This window comes from Mercenaria mercenaria, unplaced genomic scaffold, assembly GCF_021730395.1.
Source record: "Mercenaria mercenaria strain notata unplaced genomic scaffold, MADL_Memer_1 contig_3803, whole genome shotgun sequence".
In the NCBI taxonomy this organism is placed as follows: domain Eukaryota; kingdom Metazoa; phylum Mollusca; class Bivalvia; order Venerida; family Veneridae; genus Mercenaria; species Mercenaria mercenaria.
The window spans coordinates 45,315-73,307 of NW_026461979.1; the positions used below are offsets into that span (position 1 = coordinate 45,315).

Sequence of the window (27,993 nt, forward strand, 5' to 3'; positions counted from 1 at the left end):
CTTACAACTTCAAATTAGGCGCATTCCACTTTAATACCACTAGTTGTTTGCCTTTAGAAAACTTAAATGGTACCAAGTTGAAACAAAGCAGTTACAAATCATCATGTTTATAATAGGTACTAAATGCTGGTAATTAGTACTCTGACCTGCACTTGATCTAATGACTCAAATTACACTTGAAGATCTTCAAGGATATATTTGAGTAAGAAAAATGCCAGTCATCACCTTATTGCCAGAGTGACGTAAGTCCATTTTTGGCAAAATTAAGTTGAGAGATTAATGTTGTTAGGTATGTCTCTATGACCTTTATATGATGGTTAATTTGTAGAATTGTAGAATTAATCTGAACAGGCTAAATTTTGGTTCAACAAGGCTGTAAGTAGGGTAAAGTCAAATCACTCAAATCTTTAAACAATGATTCTTAAAACTATCAAAAAGAAGTTACCTCACTGTGGAAATAAGGCGAAAAAGTGCAGAAAATAAGTCAAATGTAATGGGTATAATTCTTTTATGTAAATTGCCTCATCGTACCAATATGACTGTAAAAAAATTTTAACGTAAAATGTTAATGTATTTGTATGGTTAACATTTAAATTGTACTCGATATTCAGACAGATAGTGTACTTAAACCAAATATTGTTTTATATTTCCCTCATTAGTCTCTCCCATAGTCTATAAATACCCAATTTGATTGCAAATATTGTTCATGCTACCATGTTAATCTATTGTCAAATGCTGCCTATGCCTTATGCCGCTTGGAAGTATTTCACCTGATCATCGAATAAGAAGTCGACTACAAAGTAATTTGTATGCAGTGAACCTTACTTACATAAGGGCTACATTCCTGTAAGAATTAGAACTCTTAATCTAAAGGAAGGCAAATTATGACTATGACTGTTTACTTTCCTTATATAACAAAGATGAACAAGTAACGAAAAAAATTTCGTCAATATTTGAACTATTTCTGGTGTAAACAAATGTAGACTTTATGCAAGCTGCTGATTAGCATATGAAAAAACATAAGACTGAGTTGTTCTGTTGATCAGTTGATGACCAAATAGTCAAATTTTTGTTCGAAAGGTTGACCAAATATTGGCATACCAAAAATGCTATTCTTTGCCATCCTTCATAGAAACAACTTTTCTATCTCTGAGACTTCTAGAATTATCTCTATATTTCTTTGCATTCTATCTTTCACATTTTAACATATAACACAATAAGTTAAAATTCTCAGAAGCATTTATACACAAATAGATGGCAATAGGAGTAAATGTACATCACAAGAAAAAAAATCTTTTCTAACATTTTACACCTAAAGAAAATAACATTGATTCTAATAATATGAATACATTGATATATCGCAACAAGGGAAAGTAGATGAACCATAACTATACCTTGAAATATTTTTGAAAGGATACAGCACAACAACTTTCTCCCTATTTGCACTTACCTTTCCATATACAAGAAAATATCTTTGACTTGAATGACAAAAGAATTTATTGTACTGCAACTAAAGGCCAACTAGGCTAAAAGCCATTTAAAACATTCAATTGGTAGGGATATAAATCACTTTTGGTGATAGATCTAGTTTACTTATATTTATGCACCAGTCTTTAAGAAAATGTCATGGTGAAGTTAGACTCAGTGTATGCTTCAAGATGTCTTGCTTGATCGCTCTGACGATGCTTCACATGATGTATGTTTGAGGTCAAGTATTACAGAAGACAGCGTCATCTTGGCCCCGTACCAGCCAGTCCAAAACTTGATATCTTTTCCTTCATGATAGTACCTGATGAAGCGAACACCTGGTTCATAGTTGGAAAATGTGTGTTCAGCCTGTAAAACAGAATGTATTATTAAGCATATACATGTAATATAAATTTGAACGAAAAACAGTAATCATATAATGCACAATTAATTCTGATTTCAAATTATTCGCAAGTGCAACAAATTAGGGAAAATAAAATAATCACACCCTCCCTAGAAATGGAACACTTTAAAAAGTTATTGTTTTTGACTGGGTTGTGTTTTTCACCGAACACTTAAGTGTTTTACATTTTAAAAAGATAACAATCCAAATAATTTTGAAATGCTTTTCGAAAACATGAATAACTCTGTTCAGTATCAAATATCAATAAATCGGTATTAATTAGCATTATATGAAAACATAAATGACCTCGCCTAAAACTGCGTGGACATGAATCTTGCACTAACCACTCATTAAGCTTAATATTTGTTTTGTTTCACTGGAATTGCTTGAATTGTTTAAAATTTATGTCTATTTATGTCAGAGACACAAAATACTAATATAAACTATATGTGCATGAAAAATAAATTGGTCCATGCATGTGACCTTGAATGTATGGACCTTATTTTGCATGCCACACATCTCAGGGTGTTTATTTCATTCAAATGTCTTAATACTTACAGTAATGGCCCAAAAATAAGTATGAACAAGAATGGTGTCAACATTGTATGAAACATGCCCCCTCCCCCACCCAACCCTTGAAAATGCTGTTGGATAATGACTTCATGCTAGAGGGGTGAGAGGTGTTGCACATTTCATTACCTCTCATGAATAGACTCAATCAAACCAAGTCTGCTATTATTCATTTTGGTTGCATTCTTTGCTTCCAAAGAATCTTTTTACAGATTTTATTATGAATTGAGTACTCAAGTCACAGATGAAGTTTTAGTATTTAAGTCCAAACAAGAGGCCAAAATGATGGACCTAAGTCAGTCACCTGAGTAGACCTTGAGCTTCTGACCTTGCTTCTGACTTATTATGCAGTTTATTTAAATTTATATAAAGGTTTTTCTATTTCAGTCTGTGACAGTCCTAAAATGCGTAATTTGAATGAACTTGTGGGACGTAAAACCAAGGGTGCTAAAGATCAAGTCTGGTGTAAATCCATCAAGTGGTTCATCAGAAGTTGTCTAACGATTTATCTATTTTACCCTGTGGAGTTAAACTAAATATCGGAATAAAATTCAGATCTACATCCCTGCTATAGACCGAGTTCAGCGAAGATCTTCCGAGCAATTCATTATCATTTTTTACTTGTGAAAGCCCCTAAAATGAGCCAGAGGTTGAGTAGGATAGCTATATAGCTGAGCTAAAATCATTTGATATATGGCAGAATGATGGACCAGACTTAAAATGTGGATGAACAGAATGACAGAATGACCGACTGAGAGAAAAGAGCAACCCTACAGTTCCTGAAACTGGTTTTAAACAAGTAGGGGGCTAATAACCAGATGTATTCGTCGTCGGGTCTTATTTCAGGATAATTTTATTATAGTTGCTATTACCCATGCTTAAGTTACAGGATGGTAGGGCTATTTAGTATAGAGATGGTACGGTAGTGATTTTTATGCAGGCCGAATGCGAAACTACCTAAAACTCACATAAAGATAGATGTTTATTTCTACTTTTAATATTGTATTAACTAAATAAAATACAACAATGCTTTAATTTAATGAGACTTATTATATAGTGTCACTCTTGGTATGAGCTTCCAATAATGTTCCACAATGTTATTATGTTTAATATAGGGAAAGTACGTATGTCTATTAAGGAAACGTAAGTTTTTAGTGGCGATGAAATTGTCCCGCCATCAAACTTTCAAATGCACTCTCGTCCAATCAGCAACGATAGCGGAAACGGTTGACCAATCAGAACGTTATGCTAAACTTAGAACTGTCATGGCTCTTACGCCTCCTTAAAAGATAGATCCGCTTAGGATTCAGCTAAAATAAGATTATTCTGCATTTATATAATTAAGGCACAAATGATTTACAGTCCGACATTGAGCAGACGATACAGTATATGAACATACTTAGGGTAGTTTTGTTGGATTACGGTAGTTTTGGAAACGACACTTGCTTCCGCTAAATTTCTCCGATAAATGTAAATATCAGCGAATTGTGTATTCTCTACAAAGTGATACACAAAAATGGGTACTTGCGGTAAAAGTACTAATATAGATTTACATCTCGTCTGTTAATTGTGGTAAATATTTCACCGGTTTATTATTTATTCGTGATTGTAATGTAATTTCGCGACCCGAATGGGTTTGACAGTTGTACTGCACAAAGTTCAGGACAATTTAGATGCACTGCTAACTGAAATCACAGAGTGCTGGTACCATTTGTAAATGAGTTAGATGTGTATCATGCCTATGCTGCAGATTTCATGTCAGGAAAGTTTCGTTTACACAAGTTCGGAATTTGAGGTCCAGTGATTCTATAACACATGCATCAAAATCTCAACAATATGCACATGTTTAATTCATGTTAATGATATGTAACAAGTTTCATCTAAACTATACTGAAATAGTTGGTGGAGTTTAGTACACAAGGTACACATGTAGTTGATATATTACTCGATTAAGTAAAAGAAAAACAAACGACATAACTCAAGAAAAAATAATTGAACATGTAAGCACTACATAACCATATGCAAATGTCGATGTATACCATGTTTCATTTGAGTTGGAATGAAACTACAGGAGAATTCAAGTATACAACATACTGATGTGGTTGTAATATTGTTAAGTCCAAAAAGGGGGATAAGTCCAAAAAATGGGACATTCTGATAATACACACATGTCCACTTCATGTTGATTATATATTCAAGTTTCATTCAAAATTGGATAGAAAATAAAAGAGGCCGAGTATTCAAGGTTAAGATGTAGTTCTAATATTAGTCTAAAATAGTGCCTCACGCAAAAAATAATAATTGGAAATTAAAGTCCAAAAACATGCACTTGTCCACTTCATACTGATGATATATATACCAATTTTCATTTTAATTATGCGAAATCCGTAGGACTTGAGTACATGAGAAAGTGTGATTGACGGAATGACATGCAGTTCATTTACTATATGCCTTTTACATTTTACCTTAATCTTTGATGTACAGACCTAATTCTGGTCAGTGATAAATATTCCATTTTCATTACAACTTAAATGGAGAATCATGAAGTGTCAATATGAGTACTTTATGACATAAAAATTTCTGGAAACTTTGCTCTTACATTTTTAGCTCGACTATTTGAAGAATAGTCTAACTATTCTACTCACCCTGGCGTCGGCGTCGGCGTCGGCGTCGGCGTCACACCTTGGTTAAGTTTTTGCATGCAAGTACATACAGCTATCATTTAAAGGCATATAACTTTGAAACTTTTTTATTCTTTTTTTAGGTCAATTACCAACCTCACTGGGTCAAGTTCCATTACTCTAACATGTACTTTGAGCAAATTATGCCCCCTTTTGGACTTAGATAATTCTGGTTAAAGTTTCACATGCAAGTTACTATCTCCAAAACTAATGCAGATATTGAATTGAAACTTCACATGTGTCTTCGGGGTTATACAACTAGTTGATAGCACCAAGTCCCATAACTCTGACCTTCATTTTGGCCAAATTATGCCCCCTTTTGGACTTAGAAAATTCTGGTTAAAGTTTTGCGTGCAAGTACATACAGCTATTACTAAAAGGCATATAGATTTGAAACTTATTTTTTCTTTTCTAGATCAATTACCTACCTCACTGGGTCAAGTCCCATAACTCTGACATGTATTTTGGCCAAATTATGCCCCCTTTTGGACTTAAAAAATCCTGGTTAAAGTTTTACATGCAAGTAAGTATCTCCAAAACTACTACAGATATTAAATTGAAACTTCACATGTGTCTTTCGGGTTATAAAACTAGTTGATAGCACCAAGTCCCATAACTCTGACCTTCATTTTGGCCAAATTATGCCCCCTTTTGGACTTAGAAAATTCTGGTTAAAGTTTTGCGTGCAAGTACATACAGCTATTACCAAAAGGCATATAGCTTTGAAACTTATTTATTCTTTTTCTAGGTCAATTACCAACCTCACTGGGTCAAGTTCCATAACTCTTAACATGTATTTTGAGCAAATTATGCCCCCTTTTGGACTTAGAAAATTCTGGTTAAAGTTTTACATGCAAGTTACTATCCCCAGAACTAATGCAGATATTGAATTGAAACTTAAGATGTTTCTTCGGGGTTATAAAACTAGTTGATAGCATCAAATCCCATAACTCTGATATGTATTTTGGTCAAATTATATCCCCTTTCGAACTTGAAACTCTTTTGATATTTAACATTTTGGGTAATAATTTCCTGCTTCTGTGACAGTATTTCGAATAGTCGAGCTTGGCTGTCTTACGGACAGCTCTTGTTATAATAAATGTCCTTCAATGGAGCATTTTATAGGCTTGACAGTGTATATCCTTGCTAAAACTATCATGAAGCATATTTGCCTCGCTGAAATGAGACTCCTAACTTACTTAAGTTCTCTGCATAGCTAGCCCTCGAGGCATGGTCAATTCCTAACCAGGTCTAACAATACAACAGTCAGCAATTAAAATTCAGCTGGGTAGTTATTTTTTTGTAGCAGGTGAGTCTTAACTATTCATACCTTGAACCAGTGCCTGCCAGCAGGTTTAGTGTCTTCAAACGTCCACTCCTTAACTGCAATTTCGTCTTCCTTATTTCGTAACAACTGAACAGTTATTCTGTATTCAATGCCACAATCAGGTCTAGCTGCATACCTTAAGAAATGAACAAGAAAAAGTAGAGCTGTCACAGGAGTGACGAATTATACCCCCACAATATGGCCTTGTCAAAGAAGTAAGCAAATGTCAAAGTCGAACCTCAAACATCTGCTGGTCATGATCAATCTGCCTATTAAGTTTCGTGATCCTAGGCCCGAGCGTTCTCAAGTAATCGTTCGGAAACGATTTAAATGTTCCGGGTCACTGTGACCTTGACTTTTGATCTACTGACCTCAAAATTAAAAGGTGTCATCTGCTGGTAATGACCAACCTTACTTTCATGATCATAGGTCAAAAAAACGTTCCCAGGTTATCATCCGGAAACCGTTTAACTGTTGCGGGTCATTGTAACCTTGACCTTTGACTTACTGACCTCAAAGTCGAACTTGACCTGTATTTTATAATGTTACATCCGTGTACCAAAATTATTTAAATATGTCAAGCCTTTCATGAGTTATTGTCCGGAAACCATGAAAACCAACAGACCGATAGACAGACCGACAAACCGAGCGACTGACAGACAAGCTCATTCCTATATACCCCAAAATTCGTTTTGTAGAGGATTAAAATGATGAATAACAATTTGATACAATTACAACATGTATATTAACTTGATAAACATTTTGATGCCTCTCTTCATAGAAAAGTTGGTTTCTCATTACTTTACGTCATATAACCAACATCATCAAAGAGCTTTGATTCAATTACATAGCAGATGATACAAACATAAATAAAACCTTCAAGACGAAAGAAATTTAGCACATGTACAAGGGTAAAGTATTAGTTTAGAAAAGACTTACTACACGGCACACGCTATAGAGAATAACAAGAGCTGTCCGTAAGACAGCGCGCTCCACTATTCGTCGATTTGATAGTAAAATGAATTTATTTCTCAATAAGAGACCTCTACGTTAAAAAGGAAGATACACCAAGGTGGTTAAAGTATGAAAGGGGTACTGACATTCTTTATTTTGATGGAATTAAATTATATTAGAAAAAACAGTCCAAAAACCAAAAAGCCAAAACCTTGAAATTCAGCAGCAAAATACCAAAAATGTTACCAAAATTAGATGTGAATCCATTACAACAGGAAGAAGTGAGAAGAAAATTCGTGTATGCAGTTTCAACCCAAGATCTGTCAAAAATAAGACAGTTTCTCTGTGTGATCACATAGTTTCAAATGATTTTGATTTGGTAGCACTCACTGAGACTTGGCTCGGAACTACCATGGATAAAACGTGTATTGGCGAACTTTTACCGAATGGATATTCAATTAAAAGTGTGGCACGGTGCAGCGGCAGCCGTGGAGGGGGTGTGGCTCTCATACATAAGACTGCATTTACTCTTCGTGTTGTTGCATCTAGTCGTGACAAAGATTTTAAACAATTTGAATACATGGATTGTAATTTGAGCATGAATGGATTTTCTGCACGAGTGGCAATGATATATAGACCACCACCAACAAAACAAAACGGTTTAAAGACTAGTGTGTTTCTAGAGGAAGAATGGCCTACTTTCCTAGGCAGGTATGCTACAGTTGATAAAGACATCATCATTGTGGGAGACATGAATTTCCATCTTGATATTCCATCAGACCGAGATGCTGTCAGATTTAAAAGTGTACTTCAGTCATGTGGTATGCATCAACATGTGAACGGACCAACCCATGCCCGCGGTCATACATTAGATGTTGTAATAACCAGGAACGACAGCAAAATAATATCATGTGTCGAGGTCATCGATCCAGGTCTTTGTGACAATACTGGTAATATGTCACAGGATCACCATGCAATTCACTTCAACGCCTGTGCCGCAAAACCAGCTCCGATACGGAAGCAAGTTTCTTTTCGGAAATTACGCTCTATTGTTGTAAGTTCTTTCAAACAAGACATCTCAGCGTCCCTTGCACTAAATACGTTTCCAGAAGGCGCAGACGTGGACCAGCTAGTAAATGCATATTCAAAAGGATTATCCTTACTGATAGATAAACACGCCCCTTTACGCACAAAAACTATCGTTCTTCGATCTAGCTGTCCGTGGTTTACAGACGAACTTCATGAGGCTAACACTTAAAACGCAAGCTTGAGCGGAAGTGGCGTAAATCCAAACTAACAATCGACCATCAACTTTATAGGGACCAATATGCTACCATGAATAAACTCCTAATTCAGGCCCGAACCGACTACTTCTCTGATAAGGTGAAGTCGTGTGGCACTGACCACAAAAGTTTGGCCAAGATAACCAAAAATCTACTAGGAGGCAGCCAAGATGCTTCCCGTCCCTCTAACACATCATCAAAGGAACTTGCGCAGAAGTTTAGTGACTTTTTCATCGAGAAGATTGAGAACATTAGGAATGATATTATTTCGCATAGCCAAACTGATCGTGATTCAGTAGACTTGCATTGTTCAGAACACCAAGAAGTAGCAAACTGTCTTATTGATTTGGCTCCTACAACGATAGAAGAGGTAGAACAAATTATACAAAAATCTCCAAACAAATCCTGCGAACTTGACCCTTTACCAACATGGCTTCTGAAGAAATATCTCGCTGATAACAAACATCATAAATACATCAATGGAATTAGGTTATGTACCAAAAGAGTTTAAAAGTGCTACGATAAGACCCCTGCTTAAGAAACCAGATCTTGAACCAAACATTCTCAAAAACTACAGGCCTGTATCTAACCTCCCTTTCATTTCAAAAATCTTAGAAAAGGTAGTAGATGCGCGTCTTGAGCGGCACTTGAGTGAAAATGAGCTACATGAGGGACTACAGTCTGCTTACAGAAAGTTTCATTCAACTGAGTCGGCTTTGATAAAGGTACAAAATGACATCCGCACATCTCTCGATCAAAATTCTGTAACAGTCCTCGTGCTACTCGATCTTTCTGCGGCTTTCGACACGACTGATCACCAAACACTGTTACACCGGCTCAAACATCATTTTGGAGTCACAGACAAAGCACTTGCATGGATGTCATCATATCTTAGTGACCGCTATCAAACTGTATGCGTTGATGGTGAGTTGTCGACGCCTACGTTGATGAAATACAGTGTGCCCCAGGGATCAGTGCTTGGTCCAAAGAACTATATCATGTACACTAAACCCGTGGGTGCCATATGCAGACGTCATGGACTTCTTCATCATTTCTACGCTGATGACTCTCAATTATACCTATCTTTTAAGCCGATAGAGGCTGTGGCCAGATGTGAAGCTTTGCGCCGCATTGAGAGCTGTCTGGCTGAAATTGTCTCGTGGATGAATTCCAACATGCTGAAACTCAAGGCTGATAAAACTGAGGTAATGCTATTGACATCAAAGCGTAACTCCAAGTACATTGATGACGTTTCTGTGAAGGTCGGTGATTCTGTTATAAAATCCACGAAATGTGTTAGGAATCTTGGAGCAGTATTTGACAGCGGTATGGATATGGAACAACCAGTCAACTCGGTGTGCCGGGCTGGATATGCACAACTTCGCAGAATAGGTCACATCAGACGGTATCTTACCAGTGATGCCACAAAAACCCTTATAAACAGCCTGGTTACTTCACGGTTAGACTACTGTAATGCCTTGTTAAGTGGTATACCAAATAGCACACTTAACAAGTTGCAATGTCCAGAACACTGCAGCTCGCGTAATCACTAAGACGCCCCGTCGCAATCATATAACACCGGTTCTGAAGGAGCTTCACTGGTTGCCAGTGAAATACAGGGTGCAGTACAAGGTTCTGACCCACACCTTTAAGGCTTTACACAATCAGTCCCCTGCCTATATTAGGGATATGCTAGAAGTGTATAAACCGGTCAGGACCCTAAGATCACAAGACACGCTGTCACTGGTTATGCCAAAATCTAAAACCATGATGTATGGCAATCGCAGCTTTTCGTGCACTGCTCCAAAGCTTTGGAACTCCCTTCCTGTCAAGATCAGGGAAGCTGACACGCTAGCTGCTTTCAAAAGCCTGCTCAAAGCCCACTTCTTTGTACAATATTTTGTTAACTGACCGATACATTTATGTTTTTATCTTGTTTTTAAATTATACTTGTTTTCATTCATGATTTTTGTTAATGTGGAATGCATTATCTTTGTATACGTTTTTGTTTGTATTTTTGCAATTATTCTGTAAAGCACTTTTAAACGTGTACAAGTGCATGAAAAGAGTGCTATATAAATGTGGTATAATAATAATAATAATAATAAAACTACATGCACATAAAGTATAAACGAAGCTTTCGGAAAAAATTAATATGAAAATAATTCCAAGTATAACAGCTTGGTGACCTTGATCTTGGGTATAATGGGCCCAGCCCCTGTAGCACATATTTTATTTGTATGCTGGATAGTGTTTATGTGAAGTTACAGTAAGACATAAGCAATAGTAACAAAGATATGACAGAAAAACAAAGGTTGCCGAAAAACTTTAACATTAAAAATAACCTAAGTATAACACTTTGGTGACCTTGACTTTGGGTATAATGGGTCCAGGTCATGCACATACATTGTTTGAATGCTGAACAATCTTAATGTGAAGTTACAGTAAGATATAAGCAATAGTAACAAAGAAAACAGAAAAGGTTGCCTAAAAGCTTTCACCAAGAAAGCTCGCGCCGACACCGGAAAGTGGAGCTAAAAACATACCTAAAAAGTATGACCCTGATACATTTAAGATACAACTGGCTTGACCTAGTCTATAATATTTGTATCAATAAATCTTCACAACAGATACAGCTGGTCCGACACTATCTGAAGAAAATGTTCACTGCAACACCTTTATAACAGATCATGCTGACCTAGTCTATAGTGTTTGTATCACTAAATCTCCACAGCAGATATAGCTGGCCCGACACTATCAGAAGAAAATATGCACTACAAAAATATAGTTTTGTAACAGATCATGCAGTTCCGACACTGTTTTCAGAAAATATGCACTGCAAGACCTATATAACAGATCATGCTGCCCTGACACTATCTGCAGGAAATGTGCACTGCAACATTTATATAACATATAATGCTGGCCAGACAATGTCTGCAGAAAATATGCACTGCAACATCTATATACAGACAATGCAGGTTTCACACTGTCTGCAGGAAAGTTACACTGCAACATCTTTATAACAGGTAATGCTGGCCAGACCCTATAAGGAGGAAAAGTGCACTGCAACACCTATATAACAGATAATGCAGGCATGACACAATCTGCAGCAAAGGTGCACTGCACCACGTATATAACAGGTAATGCTGGCCAGACACTATCTGCAGGAAAGGCGCACTGCAACTCTTATATAACAGGTATTGCAGGTCTGACACTTCCTGCAGGAAAGGTGCACTGCAACACCTATATAACAGAAAATGCAGGCCAGATACTATATGGAGGAAATATGCACTGCAACACCTATTTAACAGGTAATGCTGGCCAGACACTATCTGCAGCAAATGTGAACTGCAACTCCTATATAACAGGTATCCCTGTTTCTCGTATTCTCAGGGTTTCTCATATTCTCGTCTTTTGCCTTCAAGTTGTCAAATAATTTAATGTTTGTTATTTTCTAGACAGGAATGGTACAAAACTGACACACTGAAAATTTCAAGTGATTTGAATGCATATTGACGAAACTATCAGCATTTTACTCAATTTAAAAAAAAATCCTTATTTTTTTCTGGTGGTGTTAGCAAATTTGCCATAAATTGTTGATTATGCAATTAATTGTAATATTTCTTGATGTATTTACTACAGAATATATCTTTTTATAACACAATGGTAATTTTAATGTTTTAAATTCAACAACTTATTTGTAATGAAAAGTCAAATCTAAATCCACGGGAATACGAGAAACTCTTGGTCCATTTCTGCGGGTGAGGGTGGTATCAAATACAGAAGCAAAATAATTAAATGGGATAATTTCAGTAACATTTTATGACTCCATCTGAAAGACAAGTGAATTTTCTACAAAATAACATCCGGATGCTGTTTACGAAATGGTTAATCTGTTACTGGGAATAAAAACAACCCCTTAGGCCCCCGAGAATATGAGAAAACAGGATAATTCTGGCCAGACACTTTATGGAGGAAAGGTGCACTGCAACACCTATATACCAGGCAATGCAGGCCTGGCACTCGGCAGGAAAGGTGCCCTGCAAGACCTGTATAACACATAATACTGGCCTGACACTCTCTGCAGGAAAGGTGCACAGCAACACCTATATTTACAAGGGAATGCAGACCTGACACTATATGCAGGAAAGGTGCACTGCAACACCTATATAATATATATTGCTGGCCTTACACTATATGCAGGAAAGGTGCACTGCAACACCTATATAATAGATATTGCTGACCTGACACTATATGCAGGAAAGGTGCACTGCAACACATATATAATAGATATTGCTGGCCTTACACTATATGCAGGAAAGGTGCACTGCAATACCTATATACCAGGGAATGTAGACCTGACATACTCCACAGGAAAGATGCAATGCATCACATATACAAGGGAACGCAGGCTTGACACTAACTGCAGGAAAGGTGCATTGCAACACCTATATAACAGATCATGCTGGCAAGACACTATCTGCAGGAAAGGTGCACTGCAAAACCTATACAAGAGGTAATGCTGGCCAGGCATTATATGGAGGAAAAGTGCACTGGAACACATATATAACAGATATTGCAGGCCTGACACTATCTGCAGGAAAGATGCACTGCAACACCTATATAACAGATAATGCTGGCCGGACACTATATTGAGGAAAATTGCACTGCAGCACCTTTATAACAGATAATGCAGGCCTGACACTATCTTTAGGAAAGGTGCACTGCAACACCTATATTACAGATAATTCTGGCCAGACATTATATGGAGGAAAATTACACTGCAACACTTATATAACAGACAATGCAGGCCTGACACTATCTGTAGGAAAGGTGCACTGCAACACCAATATAACAGGTAATGCTGGCCGACACTATATGGAGGAAATATGCACTGCAACACCTATACACCTATTTAACAGGTATTGCAGGCCTGACACTATCTGCAGCAAAGGTGCACTGCAACACCTATATAACAGGTAATGCTGGCCAGACACTATATGGAGGACAAGTGCACTGCAACACCTATATAACAGGTATTGCAGGCCTGACACTTCCTGCAGGAAAGGTGCTCTGCAACACCTATATAACAGATAATGCAGGCCTGACACTATCTGCAGGAAAGGTGCAATGCAACACCAATATAACAGGTAATGCTGGACAGACACTATATGGAGGAAAAGTGCACTGGAACACCTATTTATCATATAATGCAGGCCTGACACTATCTGCAGGAAAGGTGCACTGCAACACCTATATAACAGGTAATGCTGGCCTGACACTATCTGTCGGAAAGGAGCACTGCAAGAAGTATATAACAGATACTGTAAGCCTGACACTATCTGCAGGAAAGGTGAACTGCAACTCCTATATATCAGATAACGCTGGTCTGACACTGTCTGCAGGAAAGGTGTACTGTAACACCTATATACCAGGGAATGCAGACCTGACACAAGATGCAGGAAAGGTGTACTGCAACACCTATATACCAGGGAATGTAGGCCTGATATAGTCCACAGGAAAGGTACAATGCAGCACCTATATACAAGGGAACGCAGGCCTGACACCAACCACAGGAAAGGTGCCCTGCAACACTTATATAACAAATAATTCTGGCCTGACACTATGCAGGAAAGGAGCACTGCAAGACCTATATAACAGATAATGCAAGCCTGACACTATCTGCAGGGAAGGTGAACTACAACACCTATATTACAGATAATGCAGTCCTGACATAATCAGCAGGAAAGGTGTAAGGCAACACCTATATAACTGATAATGCTGGTCTGACACTGTCTGCAGAAAAGGTGCACTGCAACATCAATATATCAGAAAATGCTTGTCTGACACTGTCTGCATGAAAAATGCACAGCAGCACCTATATATCTGATAAGCCAAACCTGCCACTATCAGCAGGAAATGCTCACTGCAAGACCTATATAACAGATAATGTTGATCTGAAACTGTCTACAGGAAAAGTGCACTGCAACACCTATATATAAAAGATAATGCAAGCCTGACACTATCTGCTGGTAAGGTGCACTGTAAGACTTATTTAACAGATAATGCGAGCCTGACACTATCTGCTGGTAAAGTACACTGTAAGACCTATTTAACAGATATTGCAAGTCTGACACTGTCTGCAGGAAAGGTGCACCGCAACACCTTTATAACAGATAATGCAAGCCTGCCACTATCTGCAGAAAGGTGCACTTTAAGATCTATATATCAGATAATGCAAGTCTGACACTCTCTGTAGGAAAGGTGCACTGCAACACTTAAATAAGAGATAATGCAGGCCTGACACTATATACAGAAAAGGTGCACTGCAAGACCTATATAACAGATCATGCTGGCCTGACAAAGTCTGCAGGAAAGGTGCACTGCAAAACCTATATAACAGGTCATGCTGGCCTGACACTATCTGCAAGAAAGGTGCACTGCAAGACCTATATAACAGATAATGCAGGCCTGAAACTATATGAAGGAAAAGTGCTCTGCAACACCTATATAACTGATAATTCTGGCCTGACACTATTTGCAGGAAAGGTGGAATGCAAAGTACAAATATACCAGGGAATACAGGTCTAACACGGTCACGGAAAATATACAATGCAACATATATATATATCATATAATGCTGGCCTGACACTGGCTGCAGGAGAGATGGACTGCAAGACCTATATAACAGGTCATGCTGGTCTGACACTTTATGCAGGAAAAGTGCACTGCAACACCTAAATAACAGATAATGCAGACCTGACACAATCTGCAAGAATGGTGCATGGCAACACCTATATACCAGGAAATGCAGGCCTAACACTCTGCAGAAAATATACAATGCTACACCTATATATCAGATCATACTGGCCTGACACTGTCATCAGGAAATGTGCACTGCAAGACCTGTATAACAGATAATGCTAGCCTGACACTATCTGCAGGAAAAGTGCACTGCAAGACCTATATAACAGATAATGCAGGCCTGAAACTATATGGAGGAAAATGGCTCTGCAACACCTATATAACTGATAATTCTGGCCTGACACTATTTGCAGGAAAGGTGGAATGCAACACCTATATACCAGGGAATACAGGTCTAACACGGTCACGGAAAATATACAATGCAACATATATATATATCATATAATGCTGGCCTGACACTGGCTGCAGGAAAGATGCATTGCAAGACCTATATAACAGGTCATGCTGGTCTGACACTTTATGCAGGAAAAGTGCACTGCAACACCTAAATAACAGATAATGCAGACCTGACACCATCTGCAAGAATGGTGCATGGCAACACCTATATACCAGGAAATGCAGGCCTAACACTGTCTGCAGAAAATATACAATGCTACACCTATATATCAGATCATGCTGGCCTGACACTGTCATCAGGAAATGTGCACTGCAAGACCTGTATAACAGATAATGCTAGCCTGACACTATCTGCAGGAAAAGTGCACTGCAAGAGCTATATAACAGAAAATGCTGGCCTGATACTTTCTGCAGGAAAGGTGCACTGCAAGACCTATATAACAGACGCTTGCCTGACACTGTGTGCAGGAAAGGTGCATTGCCACACCTACATAACAGATGATGCAAGCCTGACACTGTCTGCAGGAAAGGTCACTGCAACACCTTTATACCAGGCAACGCAGGCCTGACACTTTCTGCAGCAAAGATGCACTGCAAGACCTATATAACAGATCATGCTAGCCTGACACTATCTGCAGGAGAGGTGCAATGCAAGACCAAATAACAGATAATGCAAGCCGAACACTATCTGAAGGAAAAGAGCACTGCAGCACCTATATAACAGATCACGCAAGCCTGACACAATCTTCTGGAAAGCCTTTATACAAGGGAATGCAGACACTGTCTGCAGAAAATATACAATGCAACACCGGTATATCAGATATTGCTGGCCTGGAACTTTCTGCAGGAAAGGTGCACTGCAAGACCTATATAGCAGATCATGCTGGCCTGACACTATTTGCAAGAGAAGTGCAATGCAAGACCTATATAATAGGAAATGCAGGCCTGACACTATCTGCAGCAAAGGGGGCATTGCAAGACCTATTTAACAGATCAAGCTAGCCTAACACTATTTGCAAGAGAAGTGCAATGCAAGACCTATATAATAGATTATGCAAGCACAACACTATCGGATGGAAAAGAGCACTGCAATACCTATATCACAGATCATGCAAGCCTGACACTATCTGCAGGAAAGTCGCACTGCAACACCTTTATACCAGGGAATTCAGGGCTGACACTGTCTGCAGGAAAGGAACACTGCAACACCTATATACCAGTCAATGCAGGGCTGACACTGTCTGCAGGAAAGGTGCACTGTAAGTCCTATATAACAGTTCATGTTGGCCTGACACTGTCTGCAGAAAAGCTGCACTGGAAGACCTATATAACAGATTATGCTTGCCTGACACCATATGTAGTAAAGGTGCACTGCAAGACCTATACACATGTAACAGTTTATGCTTGCCAGACCTTATCTGCAGAAAAGGAACACTGCAAGACCTATATAACAGATAATGCAGGCCTGACACTATCTGCATGAAAGGTGCACTGCAACACCTATATACCAGGCAATGCAGGCCTGACACTGTCTGCAGGAAAGGTGCTTTGCAACACCTATATACCAGGCAATTCAGGCCTGACACTGTCTGCAGGAAAAGTGCACTGCAGCACCTATAAACCAGGCAATGCAGGCCTGACAGCAAAGGGGGCATTGCAAGACCTATATAACAGATCATGCTAGCCTAACACTATATGCAGGAGAAGTGCAATGCAAGACCTATATGATAGATTATGCAAGCACAACACTATCGGAAGGAAAAGAGCACTGCAATACCTATATAACAGATCATGCAAGCCTGACACTATCTGCAGGAAAGTCGCACTGCAACACCTTTATACCAGGAAATGCAGGGCTGACACTGTCTACAGCAAAGGAACACTGCAACACCTATATACCAGTCAATGCAGGCCTGACACTGTCTGCGGGAAAGGTGCACTGGAAGTCCTATATAATAACAAAACATGTTGGCCTGACACTGTCTGCAGAAAAGCTGCACTAGAAGACCTATATAACAGTTTATGCTTGCCTGACACCATATGCAGGAAAGGTGCACTGGAAGACATATATACATGTAACAGTTTATGCATGCTTGCCAGACCATATCTGCAGGACAGGAACACTGCAAGACCTATATAACAGATAATGCGAGCTTGACACTGTCTGCAGTAAATGTGCATTGCAACACCTATATAACAGATCATGCAGGCTCGACATTATCTTAACACTAATCACACATCTGGGACATCATTACGTGAACAATCTTCAAGAAACTCACAAAAACTCTAAATGACTACAATATCACAAGTTGAGCTATCGCAGAAGGTGATCAATATCCCTAGACGCTGATGTGATACAGGTTACGTAAAGTTGTGATCATGTTCCTTAGTCTCGACCTAATAACAAGGTTTTCGCACTCTACATATCTTCTAGAAAAAGTCAACATCAGAAACTAGTCCTTCCACTGGTATATAGGTTATTATACATATTGAGACTGTATTATCATTAATATCATAGTTACCATTACTTCATTACTCATTAACTATTTTCTTTCTTTTTTTCTTTTTACATGAAGTGGACATGAAATTAAGCTACCAGACCGTTGAGCTCCAAGTAAGACTTTGAATTTGGACCTACTTGTAAACCTTAGTCATATTGTCAATTAATGCTTGCTTAATGAAACTCTTTCCAGAAGTTTATAAGGTATAAGGCAGACACAAAGTTATTACACTGCTAACCTCTGTGACTTTGATCTTGGATCTAGTGACCTGGGTCATGCAAGATTCCTGTTGTATCATTATTTTGACAACACTTTTGCAGTGTACTGAAAATCAATTAGTCAGTCTGAAATCAAGATATTTCAACTTTGACCTAAGGCAGTGAATTAGCCCTTTGAACTAGTGGACTGGGTTGTGTGATATGCACATCATCTTGTATAAAATTAGCAACTGATGCAAGTTTTATAAAAATCCTTCCTGAAGATTAGAAGATATGGAGCTGATACCAAATAAGGCTATTTAACATTGAACTTCCAAGTGTGACATTGAATCACAGAACAACAGACTGAAGGATAGACATGCATGATCCAATATAGCCCTGATATATTTTGTACCTGGTGGTATAACAATAAACTCGAGTAAACTATTACACAAATGAATGTGAGGTTATGCACTACCACATATACATGCCTGCAGTTTGTCCAACATACTTGCATTGTTGAGTACTTCTACAATTTTCTGATATGACTACTTTTAGATATCATTTTAAACAGCATCTTTATGAAATGTTATAACACAGTGTATGGAAACCCGACAGCTCTTTCTGACATATACAACAGATGGGATTCTACATCTCTACCTCAGATATGCTTTACATAATTTAGCAAAAAGACTTACCACTCTGATACATGTATTTTTGGCTTAACATCATCTAGCACATGTTCACTACAACCTCTTTCTAACAGGTCAATTGTTTGGGACTTACTACATGTTGCGTATGACGTTACCCAGCACAAAGTTCCTAAAATAACATGTAAAATTTCTTATTTAAACATAGGAACAGGTGCTAAAAATATCTATGTAAACATAAAATTTTATGGCCAAAAATGTACATAGTCTGCCAATATCGTGGGAAAATGTGACTTCTGACGGCATTTTTTGTTAATGCTCGGATATTAGTATAAAAGTGTTCCTTAGGATCGAACATGAAATTTATAAGGTGCTGTCGCCTTCTAGGGTTCCTCATTACAGTACAATGGGGTCAAAGGTCAAATCAGTGCATTTACAAATAAACTATGCCACTGTGCACTCGTTTTATTTTCATATACCATCTAAATTGGTTTAAATATTGTGCCTCAACGCCCTTTAGTACACTGTATTTTGTAAATAAAACTTATGATAATATATAAAATATATATATAATATTATATAGAATAATATATCTGGGAAAAGTGGCATACGATGGCAAAGTGTGTTTCACTTGACATGTTTGCTAATCTTAATAGGTGGATGAACTAGAGAAAAGGTTTTGGAACTGTCGTATCCAAGAGTTATTTCAATGTGATTTCAAGGTCACAGACATGTCAAGGTCAAATCTGAATTTTAAAAAATGACTTCGAAGTTATTAAAGGTAGCAAAATGGTGCGTATATTAATAATATACTAAATCCACACCTGCTTTTTCCCTTTATCGCCAAATTATGACAGATTTGAATGAATGTTTTACACAATGTTAAATGATTATTTTGGTATGATATAACGTAAAAAGATCATAGCCTGATGTAAATTCATTTGTAAAGGTAACAATAAGGTAACCCTTAAATTAAAAGTCACATAATTAGTAAATCACAGTAGTACACTTTGATCCTATTAATTAATTCAATAAATTTCAAATTATTATATTCTGAATGTTCAATTCTGTTTAGTTGTAATGGAACATCCGTCAATATTTTCAATATGAACATGTTAATTCTTTATCGGGTTTGTGACGTCATTAATGACACCACATTAATGACAAAATTGATTAATCCCGCTGATGGCAGTACTTGCCGCATACAGACCAGCACCAAGTTGCATTCATTCTGTGACATTTTCGGGGAGGGTGTGTACCTTATTTGAACTGTCATGGCACAACGAATGTACGCACAATCGATATCGCCTATTTAATTGAACTGGTCATTAAACAATGTGTCCAATTTTCATTCAAATCTGTCAAAATTTGGCAGAGATAAAAACAAAAGTCGGGTGCAGAGTTAGAAAAATTGTTGAGCAAATGATTATAAAATGACACTGCTAATGCATTTCTTGAATTTCAGGGGACAATAAAATTGAATTAAAGCTTTGAACTGACTTCTATAAAAAGAATATTTACATATTGTACACCTTTTGAGAAATTCGTGCGAAAGAGAAAATATGATGGGTTTTGAGGAAGAAGATTACAGGGGAAAATAAATTACATATAAATGTATAAAATTTCTCACATAAACAGTTAAAATCACTTTACTGTCATGTATACAACCAAGTATTTTAAGCTTAATAAGTAGAGCGCAGATCTAAGGATGGCGAGGCCGTGAGTTCGATCCCTGGGAGAGGTGTATGTTCTCCATGACGATTTGATAATAGACATTGTCAGGAGTAATTTCGTCCTCCACTTCTGAATCATATGGAGAAGTTATCAGTTATATGCGAGGAAAAGGCTACTACTTGTAGCGACACCAGAACACTGATTAGGTTAACTGACCGCCGTTAAATGACTGTAATACTGTTGAAAGTGACATATATAATATGGAATCCTTCTCCAGCCCCTAAAGAAATGATTTTAAATCTGGTGATGATTCATTATATGATATATATTTATGTTAATTTGTCCACGCGATGATGGTTAAATAGGACCATTTTAGAAGAAAAACTGAAGTATTGGTCACAACATAGTTCATCTATACACTATTCCCTTGATTTGCTGTAACAAAGTTCTTTTGTTACTATCGGTCAGGCATTTATCATCGTATTTTATGTATTTGCAATTAAGTAGCACATTTCAAGAACTAGATTTGCTATCACCGAAGCTCTTAATGCGATATTTGCATCAATTTTATTCTGAAAATTCAGCACGCTATTTCTGTTTCGATGCTTTTTATCTTTTGTTTTGCTTCTACACTCACTTGCTGTTCAAAACAAAAGTGGAAAACGAATCAGATCGTAACAATTTACAGATTTGACACTTTGTTTCAGACAGGAAGTCCTTGATAACATTGTGAAAACAACGCTAGTGTCTTGACACTGAAACATTAGTCATTAAGATGTTTTACAAATAAAAATGTAAAACTAAAGGTATTAAAATATCAGAAGGTTGCTTTAGATTTTTTTTTTAAATAGTAACATTAAGGCTCATTCAATGAAATATTGAAGTTATACCCTCCGATATTTTCATGATTACTGACAGATGATGGTTCAACTAATCAAAATGATGAAATATGGTGGTTCGATTGTTACCAAGAGATATAGAATGCGTAAAAATAACTTCCTGTAGGAAGAGAAGAGCATGAAGAAGAGATCTGAAATTCAAAACGATTGATTTATAATAAACAAATAATGCCGATTGAATATGTCAGACTAAGACGTCTGTTGCTTGTGAAGTGTTACGGGGTTTATTCATTTTTTTATATAAGGGTAAGAAGTTATTTCTGTATAAGAGTAGTTCATTCTAGCATTCCGCACTGAATTTAATTGACAATATATTTATTTTTACACGTTGAAGGCTACACTAGCGTAAGCTCACATTTGTTTATTTTATAACATCAGTAGATTCCTTTGTGATACATTCGTAAGTTTGCTCTACTGGGTTTTATCACCAACCAATCACTCGGAAATCTAAAGGTGTTGTAACAGGAAAACAAACATGCTTTGCTGCTCCTTTATTCACAGTCATAAAGATCATACTATTAAGATTCGATATACTATCAAATTCACTGACATTATCAAGCATTTTTGAAGTTATGACATCCATAGAACCAACATAAACAAATAGTTACAAAATTGTAGATATTGAAAACACTTGAAGAGTGGTTACCAGTTCTTATAATAGCCTATTGGTAATGTGCAAAGAAATATTTTTTTTCAGCTGGTTCAATAATATGAAAAGTACCGTTTTCATGCCAATGGAATAAAAAGAAACACACACACACACACACACACACACCCACACACATACGCGCGCACACACACCCCCACACACACACAAGCGTAACATTTGCGGTTATCTAATATTTATATTTACACTTTGATATCGCTTGATTTTTTTATACATAGGTAGTAATTCTAAAAGCCCACACATTCATGAAATTGCTACAACACATGTGTAAACCGCTGGAATAGAGTTTTCATAGACAACATAGACCATTTTAGATCAGGCTTCAGAGAATTTGCACATTTCATACTATCACACAAACAGATTTAATCAAACTGAGTTTGCTATTTTTACGTCCTTGAGTTCTATGCTTAGGGAGGAATCTTTAGAAATGTCAACAATTACTACAGTCAAACTATGTTCGCTAGAGCTCGACGGGGCAAGCAAAATGTGTCAGTACAAGCCAGCGTGAAGAATTCATTATACAGACTTGACGCTGAGTTCGAGCCAAAAATAGTAATTGGATAATCCGAATTCGAGCAAAAGAAATTTGACTGTACTAATATTTATAAAACACGCGCCATAGAAATTTTTCTGCCTGTACTGTTCATACAGACAATCAAACAGGTAACCAACCAACTGAAAAACGGAAATTTTAGAAACATGAGAAAGATAACTTCCATAAATGAACAAAATATCAGAGCGTACGAAAAGTTAAGCTTATTCTATAGAAATAACTTTAGTCGTTTTAAATTTTGCCTGTCTCAAATGCAATAAATCTATATGAAGAAATTTATTTTACTTCTCAGATTCATAATTATAACCGAAAAATTACAAATTTGTATTAAGGTATTAGGTCACTAATAGTAAAGTTTACAAAATGGCCTTTGCTTGGTATATTCTGAAGGGTAACTGTGTTTTGCACTATTTTGCAAATTTTAAACAACTTTTACCGTGCCGTTTTTTATAAATTTTGAATAACTTATGGTATCTCTTCAAGCTCAAGTAGAGACAAATTTCAAAGTGATAGCCGCTATCTAAAACGTTTGCAGAGAACTCATTTTACCATTAATTTCAATAGAAGAAACATCAAACTATTGGTAAACAATTATACATTTGTAATACACAAAATAAAAATGTCAATATCATTTTTTCTATGGTGCCTCAAGTAAACGGACTTATTGAGACAGAATTCATACTTCAACATTGGGAAAATAAGGTCGAATGATGTGTTTCTGTTTTGAATTTGCTTACTCCATTTAAAACTAACCTTAGGGAAGATGTAAAACCTACCTAAATTTCTTCCACAATATATAATAAGAGTGAAAGCAAAATAGAAAACTTTCACCGCGTGTAACTCAATATTTTTAAAGATGTGTAACTCTACCGCTTCTGTTTAAGTAGTAAATACACTTTGAACACCAAGAAATCGCTTATAAGATTCATCTTTTTTCCATTTTTGTACAAAAAATCAATAATAAGTCTTGAAAGAAGTAAAAACGTACTAGTAAAAAAGGAAAATAAGGAAAAAAAATGTTGGTCCCAGTAGGGCTTGAACCTACGCACTCCTAAAAATTGCAGCAAAAGTAGGTTTATTGTAGGAATTGAATACTTTTCAAAAAGGAGGTTCTCTATTAGTGATCTAATACCTTAAAATGTAGCAAAAATGGCGAAAATCTGAAGTTTTTAACAAAAATGCACTTATTGACCTTTGACCTTGTGCTGTTACCTTACTATGACCCTTAGAAGGCGACAGCCCCCCTGAAAAGTTTCCAATTTTTATAAAGTTAACAATGAATATGGCTGTCGGGCATTAACAAAAAATGCCTTCAAAGGCAATTTCTAGGCCTCTTTTTTGGATATATAGGCTGACTAACATCCGTGCAGGCTGATCAAGGTATGCACTGTTCGCCATTCAATCTGTAAATTTTCAGTGAACACCCCTTTGATAAACAAGTGCTACTGCTCAAATTTAATAATGGACCAATCCATTTTAGAAATTTAGCAGGGTAAAGATTTTTAAAAAACTATTTTTAGAAATTCTGCCTTTTTACATGGAAATATAGCTTTTCTGTTCAGTAAGATATCCTGATTGTTTTAAATCAGTTCATTCACAAGTCAGAATTTAAAATGTGTAATTTTTTTGGTATTTTTTTGGAGAATGAAACACGAAATGCTATCCCCCACCTGGATGTATTCAGTTACTGCACAAGGAAAAAAAAATATTTGGTCACTGTGCACTGGATATTTGACGTACAGACCTCAAATCGATAATTATGGGTCATTTACCAGTCATAAGTGACCTCTGTATCAAATATGGTGATAGATCAAAGCATTCTCTAGTTATTAAGTAAAAATAGTTCTACTGTTCTGGGTCAATATGACCTTGACCTTTGACCTACTGACCTCAAAATCATTAGCGGTCATCTGGTGGTCATGATCAAATTCACGATTAAGTTTTGTGATCCTAGACCCAAGCGTTCTCAAGTTATCATCCGAAAACCATTTAACTGTTCTGGGTCACTGTGATCTCGACCTTAAATTTACTGATCTCAAAATCAACAGGAGTCATCTGCAGGTTATGATCAACCTTCCTTTTAAATTTCGTGATCCTAAATCTAAGCGTTATCAAGTTATCGTCCGGAAACTGTTTAACTGTTCTGGGTAACTGTGATCTTGAACTCTAACCTTCTGATCTCAAAATCAATAGGGGGTCATCTGCTTGTCATGACCAACCTTCCTATAAATTTTCATGACCCTAGTGTCACAAATTGACATACGGGCTTTATTTTATCTGTAGTGTAAATGCAGGTATTGCATCATCTTTTTGTAAATTTTTTGAGTTATTGAGGTAAATGTCAGATTTTACGCATAAAATACCTCTCATGTTTTTCTGTATTTCATAACTTAAATTTCTATGTAAATTTCATTAAATTCGTTTCAGTAATAAGAAAGTTGATATTTTATAAACTTCAGTAATTCATGTTTTTATCCCCAAAACCACTATAATGGGCCTCAGATTGTCAATTTCAATCCGCGCCAAAGTAGTTAGATTCCCCGGCTATATCGTGAATCCCGTGGAAATACAAATAGTCAAGAGTTTACGCATAGGCCGTGAATCCCATGAAATTTAGTATTTGGCGGGATATTACCCTTTAAATAGACTGTACTAGATATGCCTTGCCCACACCACCTTCCGACATTATAGACGAATCTATGTCTGATTAATTTTTCTTGCTAGAAATTTATGCTCGATCGAGGTAAAAAATTTATTTGTTAGATTTTTGTATGATTTTTTGCATTACGATTTTTATTTGGTAAATTTTTGTTCATTCTACAGAATTCTGTAACATTTACTTTTCGGCATGTGATTTTGGCTAGTTTCAGTATGTCAGGATAATTTATTAAATTTTTCAGACTTTGTAAATTATTTCGAAAGAGGAGTCTAAACGTTTCGTTTATATAAGATATAAGATTTATACTGAAACTTGTAACATGATAATTGTAAAGCACCGTTTCAAAACATATGTCAAACATTTTGTTAATTATGGAACGCCATTACTGCATTGTATTGTTATGTATAAATCTATATGGCAAGTCTGGTGCCATGTATGTAATATATTATTGTAATATGAAATTGTGTGCCAGTCTATTGCATATACATACAATGTTCGTTTTGTTGTATGACATTAGACATTATATTGATACAAATTATTGTATAACGTTTGATTTACATTGAATTTTGTTAATTTGTTGTTGTAAATAATAGCTGCAGTTTATCATTTCCGTATCTATAATGTTTCATCATATACTTTTCATATCTTTTTCATACTTTAACTTTAGTCTTTTAAGTAAGTAATCTTTGTAATAATGGAAGTAATTAGTGACGTATTTTAATCATGTGAGTTCTGAACTTAGTAGCACATATATTTGTATTCGTAGCACGTATTATTTATGGGAGCCTACGGAGGTATGGTGTACCCAAAGGAGCAGTTTTATGCCCTGACTTATTTGTTTTGCTATGGTGCTTACCATTTGTTATATATTTTAGCTTCTTCCGCCAGACGATTTTCCTGGTGATGTCATAACCCGGAAGTACAATGCCCGAGGTTCACTTGTCTTCACTCGCCTGGATGTGATATTCCCAGCGCAGAACTTTCGTCCCATGGTTGTGCCGTAAACCGCAAAGACGATGATTTTTGTTATCCTCTGAAGTCAGCTCAGGGATGCAATCACCTACCACCATAGGGAGCCAAAACGGAATCAACGTTCACGGTTTAAAGGGACTTAACTTACAGATACGTTTATATATTGTTTGTGCTACTTAAAGTTCGCAATTAAATTAAAGAACTGTGTCACGTCAGTTTAAAATGGAACTGTAAGAACTTTGTATCTGGTGATACTGAACTTTGATTTTTTTTTCTTTCTTTCTTATAATCAGTTTTTTTTTTCATATCATCTATTCATTGTTAATAATCATCTTATGTAAATAAATTTGTAAATATTGTAAAGGGTGTTGATTTGTTTTGATGGTTACTGTCGCCGGTACGGCCTTTCCTGTCACACCTAGGCACAAGCGTTCCTGAGTTATCATCCGATAACCGATTGGTCTACTGACCGACTGACCGACCGACATCAGAAAAACAACATACATAATCTTTTTGATGATACATTCAAAATTAATCAAGATATTTAGAAAATTTTAAAAGTTTTTATTAACACCCTGCGCTAGGATTTACAAGTACCTTTTGTCAATTTATTTCCAGTATAGTCTTCTATAGGAGGTGTTTCTACTCTCCACCTATCACCCCCATTATCATGGATTTTCCAGTGACTGAATTCTGAATTTGGAAACAATATAAAAGTTGTATAATTTTCTTCCCAGAAAAACGTAGTAATACCATAAGAAAACATGGAAAACATGCCAAATTGGTAATATACATTTAATATACTACTTAACTTTTCCTTTTCTTTTCTCTGTCTTTATATTTGTTTTAAATTCAGATAACAAAATATTCTTAAAGTTGTTTTGAACATTAGAACTATATTAAACGTTCAGGTATATCAGATATCAAACAAGCTTATTCTACAGCACTTGCAATAGAAGTCAGAAATGTAACGAAGTAGATAATTTAGTTGACCTCAAACTTTGATGATTACTTTAATTCATATGACACATTTGTGGTATGATACTTACCTTCCCTAGCATCTGGGTTCTTTATCAAGTTATTTTGGTAGGGTCTTTTAAAGTACAATTTTTTAAAGTCCTCGTCCATTAGGAAACGGAATATTTCATTTGTGTATCCATGTTTAGGAATACATTTTTCTTTCCAGAACATCTGTATGTTAATGACATTCCGCCACTGTTTACAAACATATACACAAGACTTTACTATGTCTTCAGTTGGTACCCACTTTAACACTTCATAAAGAATTTCATCAGGTACTTCTATTGGTGGAAACGTTTCACCAGAATACTCATTATCTACACCATACTCTGCTTTCAAACTTCCTTGTGTCTTCCCTGACCCTGATTCATGATGCTTTCGACCCCAAGACTGACCCATAGCAGCCTGATTTACT

General features: G+C 36.6%; 1 protein-coding gene across 1 annotated transcript; it reads right to left on the reverse strand.

The window, feature by feature from the left end:
- Positions 1–27,993, reverse strand: LOC128553415 (F-box only protein 6-like). Its single transcript, XM_053534558.1, has 5 exons — positions 27,608–27,993; positions 27,156–27,251; positions 19,183–19,306; positions 6,452–6,584; positions 1–1,836 (listed from the first exon to the last, which is right to left on the reverse strand). Exons 1-5 carry the CDS (start codon positions 27,975–27,977, stop codon positions 1,654–1,656), a joined length of 906 nt encoding a protein of 301 aa, XP_053390533.1. The 5' UTR covers positions 27,978–27,993; the 3' UTR covers positions 1–1,653.